The sequence below is a fragment of the Condylura cristata genome, unplaced genomic scaffold (assembly GCF_000260355.1).
Source record: "Condylura cristata isolate star-nosed mole 26May11 unplaced genomic scaffold, ConCri1.0 scaffold00009, whole genome shotgun sequence".
NCBI lineage: Eukaryota > Metazoa > Chordata > Mammalia > Eulipotyphla > Talpidae > Condylura > Condylura cristata.
The window spans coordinates 11,598,514-11,615,032 of NW_004567110.1; the positions used below are offsets into that span (position 1 = coordinate 11,598,514).

Here is a 16,519-nt window from a genome sequence, read left to right on the forward strand (position 1 = left end):
GGGGCGGCGCGTCCGGGCCGGTCCCGTCCAGCAGATCGCCGCGCCCGCCCGTCGCATCCGCTCGCGGTGCCATGCCATTCCTCGGGCAGGACTGGCGGTCCCCGGGGCAGAGCTGGGTGAAGACGGCCGACGGCTGGAAGCGCTTCCTGGACGAGAAGGGCGGCAGCTTCGTGAGCGACCTCAGCAGGTGAGGGCACCCGCCAGCAACTTCCAGCAGCGCAGAACAGACCGGGGCTGGCCCCGGGGCGCGCAGCGGTGGAAGACGGGGTGGCGGGGCAGAGACCGAGGACGGAAACTCTGACCGGGAACGGGAGTCACTTGCCCGGGTTTCTGCAGAGGTCACCGGGATTGGGGGTTTGGTTTCTCCTGTTGTTCAAGGTCAGCGTCTCAAAGTGGGCAGGATGCCTGCTGAGAATTTGATAGCTCACGCGGGTCTTGTCCCCCAGGGCTCAAACTTAACACCACTTAAGGGACCTCTGGCCGTAAACAACCGAGTCGGCGCAGATTGCGCCGCGGCGCTTACCCGCGAGCTGAGCGCCGGGCACCTTCCGGCTGCGGGGCTCTGAGCGCCGAGCGCCGTGGCCACGAGTCAGCCGGGCGGTGATGCGCGGGTCCAGCCCCAAGCGCCTCCAGGCTCTTCCCACGCGCGGCAACCAGAGGGTCAAGGAGGATGCGTAACCGAGCAGGGGCGGCCAGAGGGTTCTGGGCGCTGCCGGGCCGTCTAGGGGAGCAGGGGGAAAGCCCGGGGCCGCGAAGCTGTAAAGGGGCAGGGATGAGAACCACAGACCTGCTTCTGGGAGGTCTGGTTTCCTCAGTGGAAATTTGGGCGCTCTTCTTTGAGTAGTACGTGCACCCAAATTTCAAGTGGTACGTGTCAACTTGAGAAAGCCCACCTGGTTCCAGGACTCAGGTGTCTCCTGGACACCACCAGCTCTGCCAGCCTGGCTGAACAGCCTAGATTCGAGGGGCGCCCTGCTTGGCCCATACACGGAGCACTGAGTTAGGTGGTCTGGAATCCATCCGTTCCGGACCTCAGCCGCTGGTTTCTGGAAATCCTTCATTTGGCCCTGGTGAGGGCAACAGTGAAAGTGGTTCCGGATTGTTCCGTGCAGCCCCGTCACCCTTGGGTGCCTTTTTCCACTGCCTGTGGTTGAAATCTCAGAGGGCCTCCCACCCCCACTCTGGGTGCCCTTAAATTGACTTCACTGGAGAAGTCCAACTGGGCCTGGTTCCCACTTACTGAGATTTACCAGGGGGTGTTTGGCGGAGCCCTCGGCACTCGGTTTTTAGAAAACTCAAGAAAATGTGGTTATTTTGACCACTTGACCTCGGAGATCCCATGTGTTTGTAATTTGCAATGCTTCAACCTCCCTTTTGTCTTCCAATGGGGGTGGGGGGGTAGGGAGGGAAGAGTGTGTGTGTGTGTGTGTGTGTGTGTGTGTGTGTGTGTGTGTGTGTGTGTGTGTGTGTGTGTGTGTATTTATGACAACTGAGATGTTTACTTACAAGAAACAAGACCAACTGCTGTCACTGGACTATGTCTTTTATGGAGTCAGGCTACCAATTATGCCTAAATTATTCTCCCTAGACTACAAGCTCTCTTCCATCCTGGTAGAATAGATAGATCCTTCCTTTCTCCGCAATCCTTAGGGAGGAAGGATGGTCTGATATTTTGGTACTTTGTTTCTATGTAACAGTTCAGATTCTTTCTAGGGAGGTCCAGCAGTGACCTGCTGAAGTGGGTCACAGCAGCTCTGCAGATAGAACTGTAGGGTCCTCTTCGGTAGGAAGCAGACCGCTGGTCCAGCAAGAGATGATTCAAAACACAGAGCCCATAGTTCTATAGATAGGCTGTATCTGCTGTCACTCCTTGGAAGTAGATGGGGCCTCTCTCCACTTCAGGAAGGCCTGAAGATGGTTTTAACTTACCACAGAAAGTTAATCTAGACTGGGATCTGGTTCCCCTCACTTCAGGCCCTCTGAGCTTGGAGCTGTGGGTCTCTATCTCGGAGATGATCAATATAGTGAAGGCCTGGGTTCTTGATGAGTCAGAGTTTAGGAATCACTTGGGAGCTCCTAGCACAGCAGCTGGCTGTTTGTTTGCGGAGTATTTTTTCCCCCAGCAATTGTAAACAATCCCTTCCCTACTTAGCATGAGAAGTCTGCCAACTTCTTAAAAGCATTGGCCTTCTGAGACCTGGGTTCCTAGTCTCAAATATCCCCACTGTTTTCAGTCTGTGATGTCTGGTTTGGGCTGAGTGCCTGCCCACACAGGTGAAGTTGAATGCCTCTCCTGTTAGGAGAAAAAAGGCCAGCCTGACAAAAGGCGGGGGGGATGGGAAACCGGACCCAGGCTGAGTCTGAGCCCAGGCCCTGCACATCTCCTGTTCATGACCCCTGTGAGCTGCCCATCAGGGAGGAAGGGTGAGTGCTGCCCACTCCTTGTCTGCCCAGCACATCTTTTCTTGCCTCGAATGGCCACTCTTCCTGTGGTCCAGGGCTGTGTCCTCCTCCAGCCACTGAATATTACCAGGCCCATCCCAGCTAAGTACCCAAACTGAGAACATGGAGCTTTCCAAGAAACTTAAAAGTAGAGTTCCTTCTTAGCAAGTTGAAACTGTATAAGATGGCAAGTGATGACTTTAGTAGAGCAGGTTCAAATTTTAAGGAAAGAGCTTGGCATAAATTGGGGTGACCCAAATATTTCAAGGAAGTGGTGGTTGAGTCCCCCTACCACTGACCTCCTCTAGCCCCAAAGCCCCTCCTTGAGTAAGGCCTGCTGACAACAAACCCCCCCACCCACCCACCCTAGCCAATCTCAGCTGAACCCAGAGCACTCTTCTTCATGCCTGCAGTCCTACCTTTCAAAGCTCCAGTATTGCTTCCCAGCGAAGATAAGTCTGAATCAGGAAGCAGGAAGTTCACCTCTCTGCCCTAGATGAGTGCATAAGAAAATAATAGTTAAGATTTTTATTAGCACTATCTGGACGCAGGGCACAGTTTAAGAGCTTTAGATCCTTGGCTGTTTTGTCCCAGCAATCTGGGTGAATTGACAGATTGGGTCTATGTTAGTGCAGACTCCCACAGAAGTGGCTTGGCCCTTCACCCACAGCTCATTGCTTGGGGCCAGGCCACGGTTTCTTACACGGCCTGTGTGATAAATGGCCTGTGTGAGAAACAGGCCTTTTCTGTTTGCCTTTGCTCTCTTTATCTCTGTTGTTAAAATGGTCTTATTCTGACATCTTTCCCCTTTTCCAAAGTTGTCTCGAGTATTTTGGGGCAGGAGTGGGAGACATGATAATACAGGACGGAAAGAGGTCTTTTTTCTTACACTAGACCTATGCCTCCGAAAATGAAGATCCGTAAGAATCGACTACAAACAGAAACTCACCGACTGTTGTTGAATTTAAAGAGAGCGACCTCTATGAGTGGTTTTACTTTTTGTTTTTTAACTAAATGTCACAGTTCCTAAATGGTGTTGGCTTTTCTTGTTTTCAGGTCTCTGAAAGGGACATAATTGAACACTCAAAATAGCCTCTAACTGAATGTATTATTACTTAAAACCTATAAACAGGCAACACCAATAAACCCCATAATCCTGCCTTCTGCACCCTGCTCTGGAATCTGAAACCTGATAATCGCATCAATAATACAGGGTTTCTCTTGGTTCAAACTTTCCACATTGAGCATTGTCCATTATGTTGGATACAAGGCCTTGGGCTGCATGCGGGTTTTGTAGTTTCTATAAGGAAAGAAAGTGTTCAGATGCTTTGGAGGAGTGTTTTCAATTAGCCAAGAATACGATGACGTATAAATATTTACAATTTCTGAATTATGGTCCCCATCTCTGGCCATGCTCTGAACATTTTCTACTAAAGCTTGAATGTGTGACTGAGGATAAGACAGCTTTACTTCATGGTTCTCTGTAAGTGCAATTTCGGTTGAAGGGTTCTGTCCGCAGTGCATGTATGTGTCTTCTTTACAACGAAGCCTGTGGGGGGTGTGTTTGCACTCAAAATGTTCTACCTTTGCGTCTAGCTGCTCTCAGCTTTGGCACATCACAGACTATCAGGTGACCTTCCAGCTTTGCACTTTCATGGGTATTAATTGAAATGTCTGAAATTAGCCATATGGACTTTTTCTTCAGTGCCTTTACCTGGTGACCCTCCGGCAGATCCCTGAGGAGCTGAAACTTTTGTGTCTCCTGCAGGTTAACACACACTCTTGTGTCACATGAAGTCAGATCCCACACATTTACCCTTGACACTAAGAGAAGGCATTGCTGTAGTAATCTTTCGAAAACCTAAAAATATCTTGTTTCTCTGAAAAGGAGAAGGCTAAAGAAACTTCTCGGTAAACGTATTAAGAAGGGCCTCACTAGAGATTAACCAGGGATTGATTATCCCGTGAGCTTATCCCTGTGGTCGGGAAGCAGAGTAGAGTGGTGGTGACGTCACGTGTCAGCCCTTCGACAAGACAGGCGGGAAGAAATGTGGCAACCCACTGCAGGGAAAATGCTAGTTTGTGGAAAAATAAACAAGGATGTGTAAAAAAAGTCCTTACATATAAAGCCAAATTAATAACGCACCAGGAAATCTGACTATGGCACTGAGGCTCTGCAGGGAGAGCCACGTGGGAACCACGGGGGGTGGTCTGTGGTTGCTTGGGTGGTGGTGGGTGCAGTGGCACCACCTGAAGGGGGAGCCCGCTAAATCACAAACAATAGTAGAAACCAACGCAGTTAACCGTGATACCAAATAACTGGTTTTTTTTAAATCCGGATTTATATGTACCGCTGGGGTTAGGAGAGGAATCCATCTTCTCATGCAGGCTGCTCCCGCAGCCCTTCTGAGGATGTGAAGACACACTTCATGGTAGAATAAGACGCAGCCAGGCCCCCAGATGTCAGCTCAGCCGACAGGAGCTGCCCACCTGACCCACAATGAACCTCCGTCCACAGACACGCAAATTATGAATTCAGCTTGTTTCATAGAGAGCCCGAGTTCTTCCCTTCTGCGCATGATTCATGTGACCCACGGAATTACATGAAACCCAAACAATTATCACTAGACTCTAAACATCGCCAACAAATGGGGTTAGGAAGTCCGATTTCTATAAATGTGATCATGTTTTACAGTCATGACGGGAGCAGGCTAGTAAAAGACGCTGGAGTACACTTTCAATAGGTGAATTGTATGGCCTGAGAATCATAGCTCCATAAAGCTATTTTTCTAAAGCAACGTGGGGTGGATACTTGTGCAAAATGAAGGCTTTGTGTATTACAGTGATACCATTCAGTTTTGCTGAAAGTGATAGCGTGGTGCCCTGCATTGCTCTTCGTTAAAGAGGGCCAGGCTGTGCATCACATACAATGGCAGGCACTGTTGGGGGATTCAAAAGAAGTAGAAGCCCTATCCCTGCCTTCCACAGAGACGGGACAGTACTCCATCCCCAGAGAGGGACGTCTGTGACCGTATACACTGCTTTTGGGCGATTGTTAGTGTTTGTTTGAGGAGCAGGTATGTTTGTGTTTTATGATCCAGCAAACTATTTATAGAAACAGCTCATATTAAAGTATCACTGTTACAGCTCACGCCCTCCTGTCTTCTGTTATCCCTAGCTACCGCAACAAGGAAGTATACAATAAGGAAAACCTTTTCAGCAACCTCAACTATGACGTTGCAGCCAAGAAGAGAAAGAAGGACATGATGAACAGCAAAACCAAAACTCAGTGTAAGCTGTTGGTTTTGAACTTCAAAAGAAAGCTGTTTGAAGATCATTTTGAGTGGTTCCTTCAGAAAAGAAATCACACCTCAGTGTTAGACATCTGCTTTCATGTTCACTCTGTCACTGGCAGTGATAACTGCTCTCTACCCTCTGAAACCTGGCTTTTACAATGTGCCCTTATCCTCCTATTTATGCACAGTTGCTAGCTGGAGTGTTCTCCACCTCCTCCCTGCCCCCGCCTGCTTGTCACTCATATTTGACATAGTTAATTTCATTATTATCCACGCCTATGGTCCATGGAATCAGTTCCAAGTGTGTGCTTTTATTTTAACTATGCTCTGAGGCTTTGAAAATATTTATTTCTCCCTCTTTAATTGTACCAAAAAACCCTTAACAGTTCTAGGTGCTATATGCACGTCTCGACAGAGAGGATAAAGTTCTGTTAATATGCAGGCATTCCAGATGTTTAGCTCAGTCCGTTTGTACAGCCCGGTTTCCTCCTGTGTTATCTGTTTTATTTCTACTTGCTATGACCTGTGTAAGTTACAGGCTTGGCTTTGGCAACAAACTTGTACTTGGGTATTTGTTGTTGTGTTTTTTTGTTTTTTTTTTTTTTTAATTTGGAGCATTGGTATATAAATCTAATCATCAAAGACTTGGAGTGCCTCAGACGAAATCAATTATAACTCCAACATTTACACGCGATAGAAGTTAGGCACTGGCTTCCTCTTAGGTTGTCAGTAGAATCTTTGTGTTTTTGTCGAAACTTTTTACACTTTGGAGTAAAGTCAAAAAGAAAAGTTTAAAATCTTGGGCAAGTGAAAGATTTTAAATGTGTGTTATTTTTGTTCTGTCTCTGTAGATTTCCACCAAGAAAAATGGATCTACGTTCACAAAGGAAGTACTAAAGAGGTGAGCACCCCTATTGACTGAAAAGTGTGCTCAGCTTCATGCCTCCCAGGAGGCCAGGGGGAAATCGGGCTACAGAATCATGCCAAGGCATGATTGTCTTCTGGGGGGAGGGAGAAGTGGCTAGAAGCCTGCTTCCTAGCCGAACATCAGAGCATGTAGGGAAGAGATATGAGGGAGGGAGCAAAAGTCACTGTGTGGCCTCCCCTCCATTCTGAGAGGTGATAGAGCCAAAAATGCCTTCTACAGATCGCTGTGTCCACCTCACAGCTATCATTTAAAAGCCCCGGCCTCGCTCTAGGACAGTGCCTACCTCTCTTTAGACTTCATCTTACTTAAGCGTGAGCACTGGAAGGGAGGACTCATCACTAACTTTGTCTTTGGTATCTGCTTGTGTGAGGTAGGCGGGGAGCAGTCCGTAGCCACACGAGGTGGCACTTTAGAGAAGCCCCTTCTGTGTCCTCTCTCTGCACAGGTGTGTGTCTGAACCAGGGTGCTAGGTGATAGAATACGATTTCTGTCTCAATCTTAGAGGATGCCTGTGTTCAACAATACACCTCACTAGAGCTGGCCTCTGTGAGTCAGCATGGCTCTCTACTCCCAGCGCCTTGTGAATTCATAGATAAGAGAGCAAAACTTTTGCTCCTCAGTCAGCCTTAAAAATGTTTCTGATGAGAGTAGCAGCATTTTCCTATTCTGGGGCCGGCAGAGAACCAGGCCCCGGGGGTATGGGTCGCAGTGGGGGTACTGCACGAGGGTGAGCCACGCCCGGCCATGTGGCTTCCAGGGGTTCTCAGAAGAAATTTAGCGGCAAAGGACGAAGCAGATGACCGCAGGTAACCTAGGGCAGGTGTCATGCTTGTGGGGTGGGTTCCTGGTGGACTGTTCAGGAGAACAGCTCTTGTGGCAGGAGTGACCTCTGCACCCCATTTTCACACCCAGCGCCATGGCTATTGCACTCTGGGGGAAGCTTTCAACAGACTGGACTTCTCAACTGCCATTCTGGACTCCAGAAGGTTTAACTACGTAGTACGGGTAAGTCTCAAGCACCCAGTGGCTTATCAAAACTCTCTCTTAAGTTGAATTTTTTTTTTCATGTTGTCTTAAAGTAGGTTGCCACCCCCCAACTCTCTGCCCAAAAAAAATATAAATTTTCTGGGGACTTTAAGGAAGGCAGGAAATGGACTCCTCAACCTCCCTCTCCTCCCCTGTCAGACCTCAAGGTCTCTTGTGATCCTGTTAAGGTGTACTGAGATTGCCCCCAAACAGGGGCAGCATCATACCGATGAGGGTCACGCCCAGCCCCCCTGGATAGATGGCAACCCTGTGTTGGGAAAAAAACTTAACAAGCATTAGCAAGATACTCATGACGAAGATAAGAAAGCAAGTCCGTCTAACTGTGACCGCCAAGTCCTGATCCTTTTTAATCGGCTTATTGTCGGCCCCCTCCTCTCCCCTCAAGCTCCCTTCCGTATTTTCTGGTGCTGGTTCAGCCTGGCAGGCAGCAGCTGTTTGGGTCCTGGGTTCGGAAGTAGGGGGACTTTCCCCCTGTGGTGTGGCGTGGTTTGGCTCTTATTTTCCTCCTGCTGGGTTGTTGTGCTTCCTGGTGCCATGTCATTGAGTCAGATGATTGCAAAAGCTCCGCCAGAGCGATGACATTCAAGCCCCCTTGAGGCCTGGATGTCTCACCTGTCCTCTGGGCAGATGCGGCCTGGCCAGCCCAGCTGGCCTGATAAAAGTGACCTCCTTGAAGGTGAGCACAGGGCCAGACCCTTCCACTTTCAGCTGAGTTCTTATTCCTGTCTAAAAGCAGAAAATAAGACAGCCTAAAATGTTCATGCCATTCAGTGTGATGCTGCTACTATAGGGAGGTCACCAAGGCCCTTGCACAAGCCAGACAGAGACAGGTCCAGCAAGGTGTGGGAGTTCTGTAGCTAAGAATGTGAATAGTTTCGTCTTTTAGGTACTAAAGAAAGACACCGACTCTGATGTTTGCTTTCTCAGTGGTCAGTCTTCAGGTGTCTCTCCTTCCTATGTGTTTTCGCTGCGTAAGAATAAAGCGTGAGGTCAAGGATCTTAACAGCAAGAATCCTAATGCAGTTACGTGTATCATCTCCTTGTACCTTTCCAGCAGCCCTAGTATCTGTTTACACAAGTGATAGCACAGTAAGGTGAAATGACTTATTTTAGGTCACAAATCTCCATAAGAACAGACTCAGGCTCTGAAATCAGAGGAGACTTAGAGCCCAGGACTGCTGTGTCTGAGGGTTGACACATGCCAGCTCCAGCACTTTTAAGCTGTTCCAACTTTTCTAGCATTCCTTTCCCCCTCTGTGAGGATTTACGGTCACTCAGCTTCATAGAGCCACAGTGAGACAGAGTGACACACTATATGTGACATGCCATTTAGGAAACACGACAGGCCAGAGTCTGTTATGCAAAGCCAACCACTAATATTTATTATTACCTTCTTAGCAAATTATGGTTGATTCTCCCCAAAATGCCCTCTCAATTAAAATGTCATTCTACGTTAAAGAAAGCACTAGGGAATCGTGAACTTGAACTTGGGTCTGATGGCATCTAATTAAAAAATATATCAGCTGCACATTCCCTTAAGTCATCTTTAAGTTAGAGAAACTGCTGGGTGCTTTCAAAATCTGTAGGCTCAGAAATAATGGGAAAATACTGCTGTTTTGGAAAAAAAACAACTTTTTTTTCCCCTTCCCTGTTAGAGTGCTCTGTAATTTAAGAAATAATACGTTATTTATATAAAGAGCTTAAAACCTTTCAATGACAGGCACCATATTTTGAGGTTTTTCTTCTAAGGAACTCAGTACACTTCTCATGCGGTCCTTATCCTTGAACCAACTTTGCAAAGCAGTTTGTGCCAGTGTGTTACCCAGCTCACTGCTTTGACCTAATGTTTTTTGAATACGACGATAATTCCTTGGTTCCAGTAACAAACTGACCCAACTTTAAAGGTCTTTAAAATGTTGTGTTCATGCTGATTGACATGTTGAAAAACAGACACTCAGGGGACCATGAAACGGCCCTCATGCTATCTCTAAATGTTACCATTTTTATCAGTAAGTGTGAACATTCTGTGGAATTTTGGGAAACAGATGTTTTGAATATAAATTGGAGATGCTTCCATACGGCACACTGTACCTTTCCTTAGTGGGTTTCACGTTCCAGCTCACCCCTTCCACACCGCCTGAGTCTGAAACACAACTTTAACTGTGGGTTTTAAAGATGAGTTTGAATCTGGAGAAGCAGCAGCTTACCCCATTTCTGAAAGGCTCTTTTCAAAATTGGTTTTCACCCTGCTTCAAGACCAACAACACATTTTGGAAATTCCCCTGGGGAGCTGGAACGGATTCCAGGGCAGGGCTGATGGTGGGGATGGGACTTGGTGACCATGAGGAAGCCAGGGCTGACTCACCCCCCTGGGCCTGGAGGCTAGTGGGCAAGAGGGTCTCCAGTAGAAAGATGCATGCACCACACAGCCTCTCACAGCTCTGAAGCAAGGCTGCTCCGGTGCAATCATCTCAGCCCTGGAGGCTCAGAGAATCATCTGCAAGCCTTGTTGGTCCAGAGAAGCTGACAGCTTGTGCCAAGCCCTGTGCTTCCCACTAGCTGCCCAGTGACCCAGTGTGTGTTCAGGTTTGCAAACTAGCTCAGAAACTGTTTGGGACCCCGTGTGCTATCTTTTGCCTCCTGAGATTTTAAACAAAGGTATTGCCTGATGGAGCTGGCTTCTGGGCATGTACAGCCTACCAGGAATTCAGGGCTGGAAAGAGGTGGCCCCTCCGTGTTCTGACTTTAAGTTCAAAGCTCTCTAGCTGTGGTGCCTTCTGAAAAGTGCTTTGCGGCTCTAAGTTTAGCTGTTCAGGTAAATGTCGGCTAATCATACCTGAATTGAGCATTTTTGTGAGGATGCAAAAATGTCATGGATGTGAAAATGTTATATAGACTTTCAGAATACATTGTGACTTATTTTCCAGGCTCGAAGCATTTGCAGCCATCTTTCCTGGGTTACTAAGACCAGACATCTCAATTTGTAGGCCAGATAGGTTGAGGGAAAGATTTACTGACTTGGAATGAGAATTTTCAAGTGCTTAGAGTAACCATAAAGTCTTAAAATTCTTAGGTCCTCCTGGGTGAGGCTCAATACCAGAAACACATTTACCCAAACAACTACCCCTGTTCTCTAGTGAGTCATTTGAGAAAACTATATTCTTGGGATAAGATGGAATGCAGATAAAACTGAGCAATATCAATAAAAAATAAATATGACTGAAGAGGCCTAGCACCAGAAGTTCTTAAGGGTCTGCTATGCTGAGTCCCAGGCGAAGTGAGCTCAGACATGTTTGACTCCAAGCTAAACCTGTGCTGTTTTCTGCAAGCCCCATCATGAGCCGGGGAGGGAAACAGAAGGACAAAGTAGCCGAGACCCTCCTGGCCCTGAGCCAGCACAGCCACTGCCTGGGCTTAATGTCCCGTTTTATTTATTTGTTTTCATTGAGGTGACATGGCTTTGCGTCGTTGCTCATGTGTTGGAAGTATAGGCTCTCCCCCAGGTAGGTAGTCGGCAGTCCCACCCACCACCAAGACACCTGCGAGCCTCCCCACGGTCCTCTGTGCTGCCTCCCACCTTGCTGTCGCCCTCCCCACTCACCCCTTCCACCCTCAACTCTGTAGTCAGCTTTTTAGGGGTTAGTTCTTTATCTGACCCTTTCTTTGGTTTCTCTGAGCTCATAATTGACACCATTCAGGATGTGTTTTTCTCTTTGTGACTTATTTTGCTGAGCATAGTCCCCTCAGCCCCCTCGATGCTGCCACAGATGGTGAGAGTTGATCTGTTTGGATAGCTGAGGGCTAGTCCATGGTGTTCATGTACCACCTCTTCCTGATCCACGGGCGGGGCCCTGCGGCTGTTTCCACCGCTCAGCTGTTTTCAGCGGTGCTTACTGCCTGGTTTTGCGTGGACTGCAAGCTGTGAATGATTTGCACGCTTTCTAGCCCTTGAATAAAGGAAAGACGTCTACTATTTCATGACACGTTAAAATTATGTGAAACTATATGTTCATCCCCGTAAGAGACATTTTATTGGAACATAGTTATGCTCATTCGTAAATACTGTCTATGGCTGTTTTCATGCAAAATTTATAGAAGAGTTGAGTTCAGAGCTAAACCAGAGACCTTATGACCTGTAACCTAAAATATTTCCTTATCTCAGTATTAAAAAAATTTCCACTCCCTGCTCTACAGTCTGAAGAGTAACCTAGAAATATACATTAAAGGAAATGGCCGATGCCATGAGGTGCCTTCCAAGGCTTGGTAGAGCCGGGGGGCTATGGAGCTTCAGGAGGTGGGAACCTCTGGGCAGAATCCTGTGGTAGAGTGCAGGTAGGGGCTGGAGCGGGGAAGTCTCGGGCGCAGGTCTCAGCTCGGTGCAGATTTGAACATTCTGTCTGGAAGTAGCACAGCACTTTATAATACGCGCTCAGCTAAAGGCTTGGCTTGCCCATGCAGTTTGACCTATACTAAGTTAACATATGACCCTCGGGCAGGCCTCACTCGCTCATAAAACAGGAATGATTATAAAGATCTCCCTTCTCAGAGCCACACGAGGACTAAATGAGATTAGCAATTGATCGTATATCCACCCAGTATGGTAAGGGGTCCATAAGAGTTGGTGACAATTGTTCATTTAGGTACGGCTGGAAAAAGTCCTGACTTCTGGATGGTTCTCCAGCCACAATGGTTCCTGACATCCCCACACGCCATCAACTCTAAAATTATAATCCTGGCCCTTGGTAGTTTCTAAATGACAACCCTGTGTGTCTTGGATGAGACAGTCTGGCTGTAAAGCAGGCAGACATAATTAACGCATTTTAGAGATAGGGAAGCAGAGAGGTCAGGGAACTGCATGATTTGCACAAGACAGCCCAGCTGGGAAGGGCCGTAGGCTAAAGGTGGCACCAATCCTGATGCTCTGACTCCTGACAGCTTCTTTCCTCTGCTCCGGGGCTTAGTGGAATGGCCCTGCCTGCTTCTGGCACTGCTGCAGCGTTACATGTACACACACGCACACATGCTTGTATGTACAAGAGAGGACGTCCATGTCTGGATGACGTTTCATCTAGACCCCCAGATTTCTCTGTAGGATGAGAAGGTAGCCACCAACGTGTTAACTAGAAATGCCATCTTCAGACTGGGGAGGTTTAGAAAACCTCGAGTACCAGTTTCCTGCCTGGAATGAACTGACTCATATGTCCTAGCAGATCAGGAAGGACAAACAAATGTTTGCAGCCCCAATTCTGTCCTTGTGCAGCAGAGAACAGCACGACCCAAGCCGATGCGCATTCCTTTTTCCCCCTCATTACCACCCTGTCCATTTGAATGTTTCCAGCAAGTAACTGCATTCCTACCACCCCGAAGAGTCTATGCCAAAAAAATATGTTTTAGTTTAAATTGACTGGCGGTCTGGCAGACGACAGGCTGAAATATGGCACTATGACTCAAAGTTAAACCCGATGCCCTAAATTAAGGGCGTGCTATTGCCAAGCCCCTGGCGGGTCATGATGTGCGGGAGCCTCCTGATCCCTCACCCAGCCCCTCTGCTTCAGTGACCTTGGATTAATTTGGCAGCGCACAGAGCTGTGACCTTCCGATGCAGGGCGGGCCTGTCCCCTGCGTGCTGACAGTGTCTTTTTTCCATTGGGCCTTAACGGCTAGGCTGGAGGGAAGGAGGTCAGCCACCCCACTGGCAGAAAAATCCAACGAGCAGAGCCGTGGGCCCATCTGAAAGTGCCACTGCTGGGCATCGGCATTGAGGGCATAGGGCGGTGACAGTGAATGGCGACTAGGCTGCTAGTGGTTTGCCAGGAGCAATTCTGAACCTCTCGGAAGTGCTGGCTTTCCAGGTCAAAATCACCGTCCATGCAAGTCAGTCCTGCAGGTGCTGGTGCTGTTAGAATGGAGGACGCGCACATAGCGTGTGACCTCAGAAGTGGGGGAGCACATGCACCAGGGGTATCTAGACAACCCCAAAAGCAATGGGATGTTTGCAGGAGTGAGGCACGCAAACAAGCGGGAAGGCTGAGAGGTCAGATTAGTGGTGTTTCTGGTCATGGACTGCTGACAGTAAAGGAATTAAGTATTTGCCGTCAATTTACGTATATTCATTTGTGAACCATGCGCCTCACACAGGTGCCCCCCTAGGGTTCGCTCCCGCATAGTGCTGTGTGACAGTGAAACTGAAATCAAGCACATGAAATGCAGCTCAGGCCTGGCATCAGGTGTAAGCACTCGATGAGTGTGTCAGGTGTTACTCTCACCTTCAAGGTCCTGATGAAGACACACGCACAGGCCTCGAACTGAATGACAAGCTGTAGAGATTGTCAGAAGTATTTTCTACCTGATTCTTCCTGCCCCATTTCACAGCCCAGAGGGTCACAGGTGTCTCCGTTTCGGGGTTTTTATGGGGCCTTTTCTTGAGGACTCAGCATCTAAACATACCCCTGCTTGTGTCCAGAAAGTCATTTCCTAGTGAAATTCCACCTAAGGTTTCTAGGCTAATTCCACCTAAGGTTGCAGGAAGATGAGCTCAATAACCTTAGCAGGTGAGCTGACTTTAAGCGCCAGGTCAGGGGGCTCCCTCCCCCCACCCTCCCCAGCCCCCATCCAAGGAGGTAGGTTTATGAGTTCGTAGACACTGTCCCTTGGGTCGCCCTGCCTTGGGGTAAGACACCTCGGGGTAAGGTTTCACTTACATTCCCATGAGCCAGGCCCCCAAGGCCCTTGCTCTCCTGAAGGAGGACCCCTGAAGTGGCTAAGACAGCAGCACACAGCCCAACTGCGTCTTCAAAGGATGCGTTCAAATCCCATCATAACCGGTGTTTCGGTACTAAGTTCCTGCCACATAGCTCGTGTTGCCATCGCTCACAGAGAATGGTGCGAGATCTGCCCACAGGATGAGGCGCGTCTGGATATGTGGGGGACAAAGTAAAAACACTGAAGCTACAGCTTGGATTTGGTCCTGTCCAGGGGAATGGAGGAAGGAAGCCTGGAACCCGCTTCTCGGACACCCTTGAGCCTGAGATTCTCTTCTCTGAAGAGCAGCCATGTGGACGTCTGCAGGAATAGAGCAGGTGTGAAGAGGGGTGACAGCCTGCCAGGGGCCAAGGCCATGGCCCAGCCAACCTCATCGAACCTCAGGGAGGACGGGAGGAGACCAGGAGCCCAACTGAGTCAGAACTGCTCAGACTGAAACAACAGGGAGGAGGGGCCACGTCAGTCCAGAAGGGTGTGGGCTGGATGGAGACAGACAGGCCAGGGCCCCTGGGCCGCGAATACAATTAATTTGTGTAAACTCAGCCCTCCTTCTTAGGATCTTAACGCCCTTGGTTAGAGAGATGTTTCACTTGTGAATAATATTTACCCAATCTTGACATGCCTGAAGATTATTAATACAACTGCAAGTTTCCCTCTTCCAACCTGTCAGTGTTTAAGCTCAAAGTCAGGGCAAAACTTTCCAGGTTTTTAATCTGTGTTTTCCTTTGAATAAATAAGTTTCTTGGAGTACACTGGGTACAGACAGAGATGCGGCCAAGGGCTCACTGCAGAAGATGTGATGTTCTGTGGGCGCCCAGCTTGGGTGTGGAGCACGTGAGCAACATGAAGGGTTGCTGAAAGCTTCCTGAGCAGCCGCCGTGTGGCTGACCTTAGTGTGGTTTTGTCTCAAACCAACAGGTAAGGGCAGCTGCCAACAGCCCCAGTTTTTTAGTGGCCCTCAAGCCCTCAGCTGTCTCCCTCCTGGAGAGTGTTTGCATTAAAAGGAACACTTCAGGGCCCCCCCTGGTGGCGAAGGGGTTAGGGCACTGAACTATAAAGCTATCTGCAGCTGTGTCCGTCAGCTTGAGTTCAGTTCCCCGGCCCCAGAGGTGACCCACAGGGCACAGCAGTTCTCTCCCGTCTCGCTCGCTGCTCCCCTCAGCAGTGTACTTCATCAGTCGGCCTGTTCTGCTCCCCACTCTATCTCTGGTGGATCCTCTCTCTGCCCCAGCACCTGTGGCCTATACTCCAGTTCTGTGTGTATAAATATAATAGAACTTAAAAAAAAAAAATAAAGGAACACATCAGGCACCTGTTTAGGTCCAAACCCAAATAAATACAGCAGGTCCTGAAATAATGTCCTTTTGCTCAATGTCATGTAATAACACGAAGGAGAAAACAGAGATCCCAGCCAACTCTAAGCAAAATGGCATTATTCAAGGATCTACTTTCATGATAAGCCATCTCGCTTAACAGCAGTTCCACAAGCCTGTCCATCATATTCAGTGAGGACTTACTGACAGTCCAGACCACCCTCCCTGTGGCACGCCTTGACTGTGCCATCTGGCCATCATGAGCCTCCTCATCTGTGGCAGGAGAGAGTTGGGGTAAACTGCTTCCCAGGTCCCTGCCAGCTATAACACCCCTTGACTCTAAAAGACAAATGTGTCAAACCACAAGCGTTTGTTGAGCGCCTGCCCTGTCCCAGGCCAGGGGAGAGGGGTGAGCAGCACCGCCCCTGCTGTCTTGAGGGTTTTGCCCAGTCAGGCAGCCAGCAAGCACATCACCAGATATCTCAGATGAGCAATGAAGAACAGTGAAACCACAGCCAGGTAAAGATGGCAGCTGGGAAGTTTTCACATAACTTGGTCAGAGAAGGTCTCTCTGAGCCAGCGATATTTGAACTGAGACCACAGGATGGGATGGAGTCCAGGACACGGAGACGTGGCAAGGACAAACAGGCCTGTTCCGGGCACCCAAACTGGCCAAGGGGCCAGAGCAGAAGGGCTGGGGCACACACTGCAAGGAATGGAACAAGAACCAC

The 16,519-nt window shown here is 48.7% G+C and overlaps 1 protein-coding gene across 1 annotated transcript in view; it reads left to right on the forward strand.

Moving 5' to 3' along the window:
* The first annotated feature begins 21 nt into the window (after positions 1-21).
* FBXO32 (F-box protein 32) overlaps positions 22-16,519 on the forward strand; it is a 29,001-nt gene continuing 12,503 nt past the window's right edge. The window contains exons 1-4 of the mRNA XM_004679604.2: positions 22-187; positions 5,621-5,733; positions 6,590-6,639; positions 7,579-7,671. Coding sequence (XP_004679661.1) covers positions 72-187; positions 5,621-5,733; positions 6,590-6,639; positions 7,579-7,671 — 372 coding nt within the window. The 5' untranslated portion in view covers positions 22-71. The remainder of the gene's footprint in view (positions 188-5,620; positions 5,734-6,589; positions 6,640-7,578; positions 7,672-16,519) is intronic.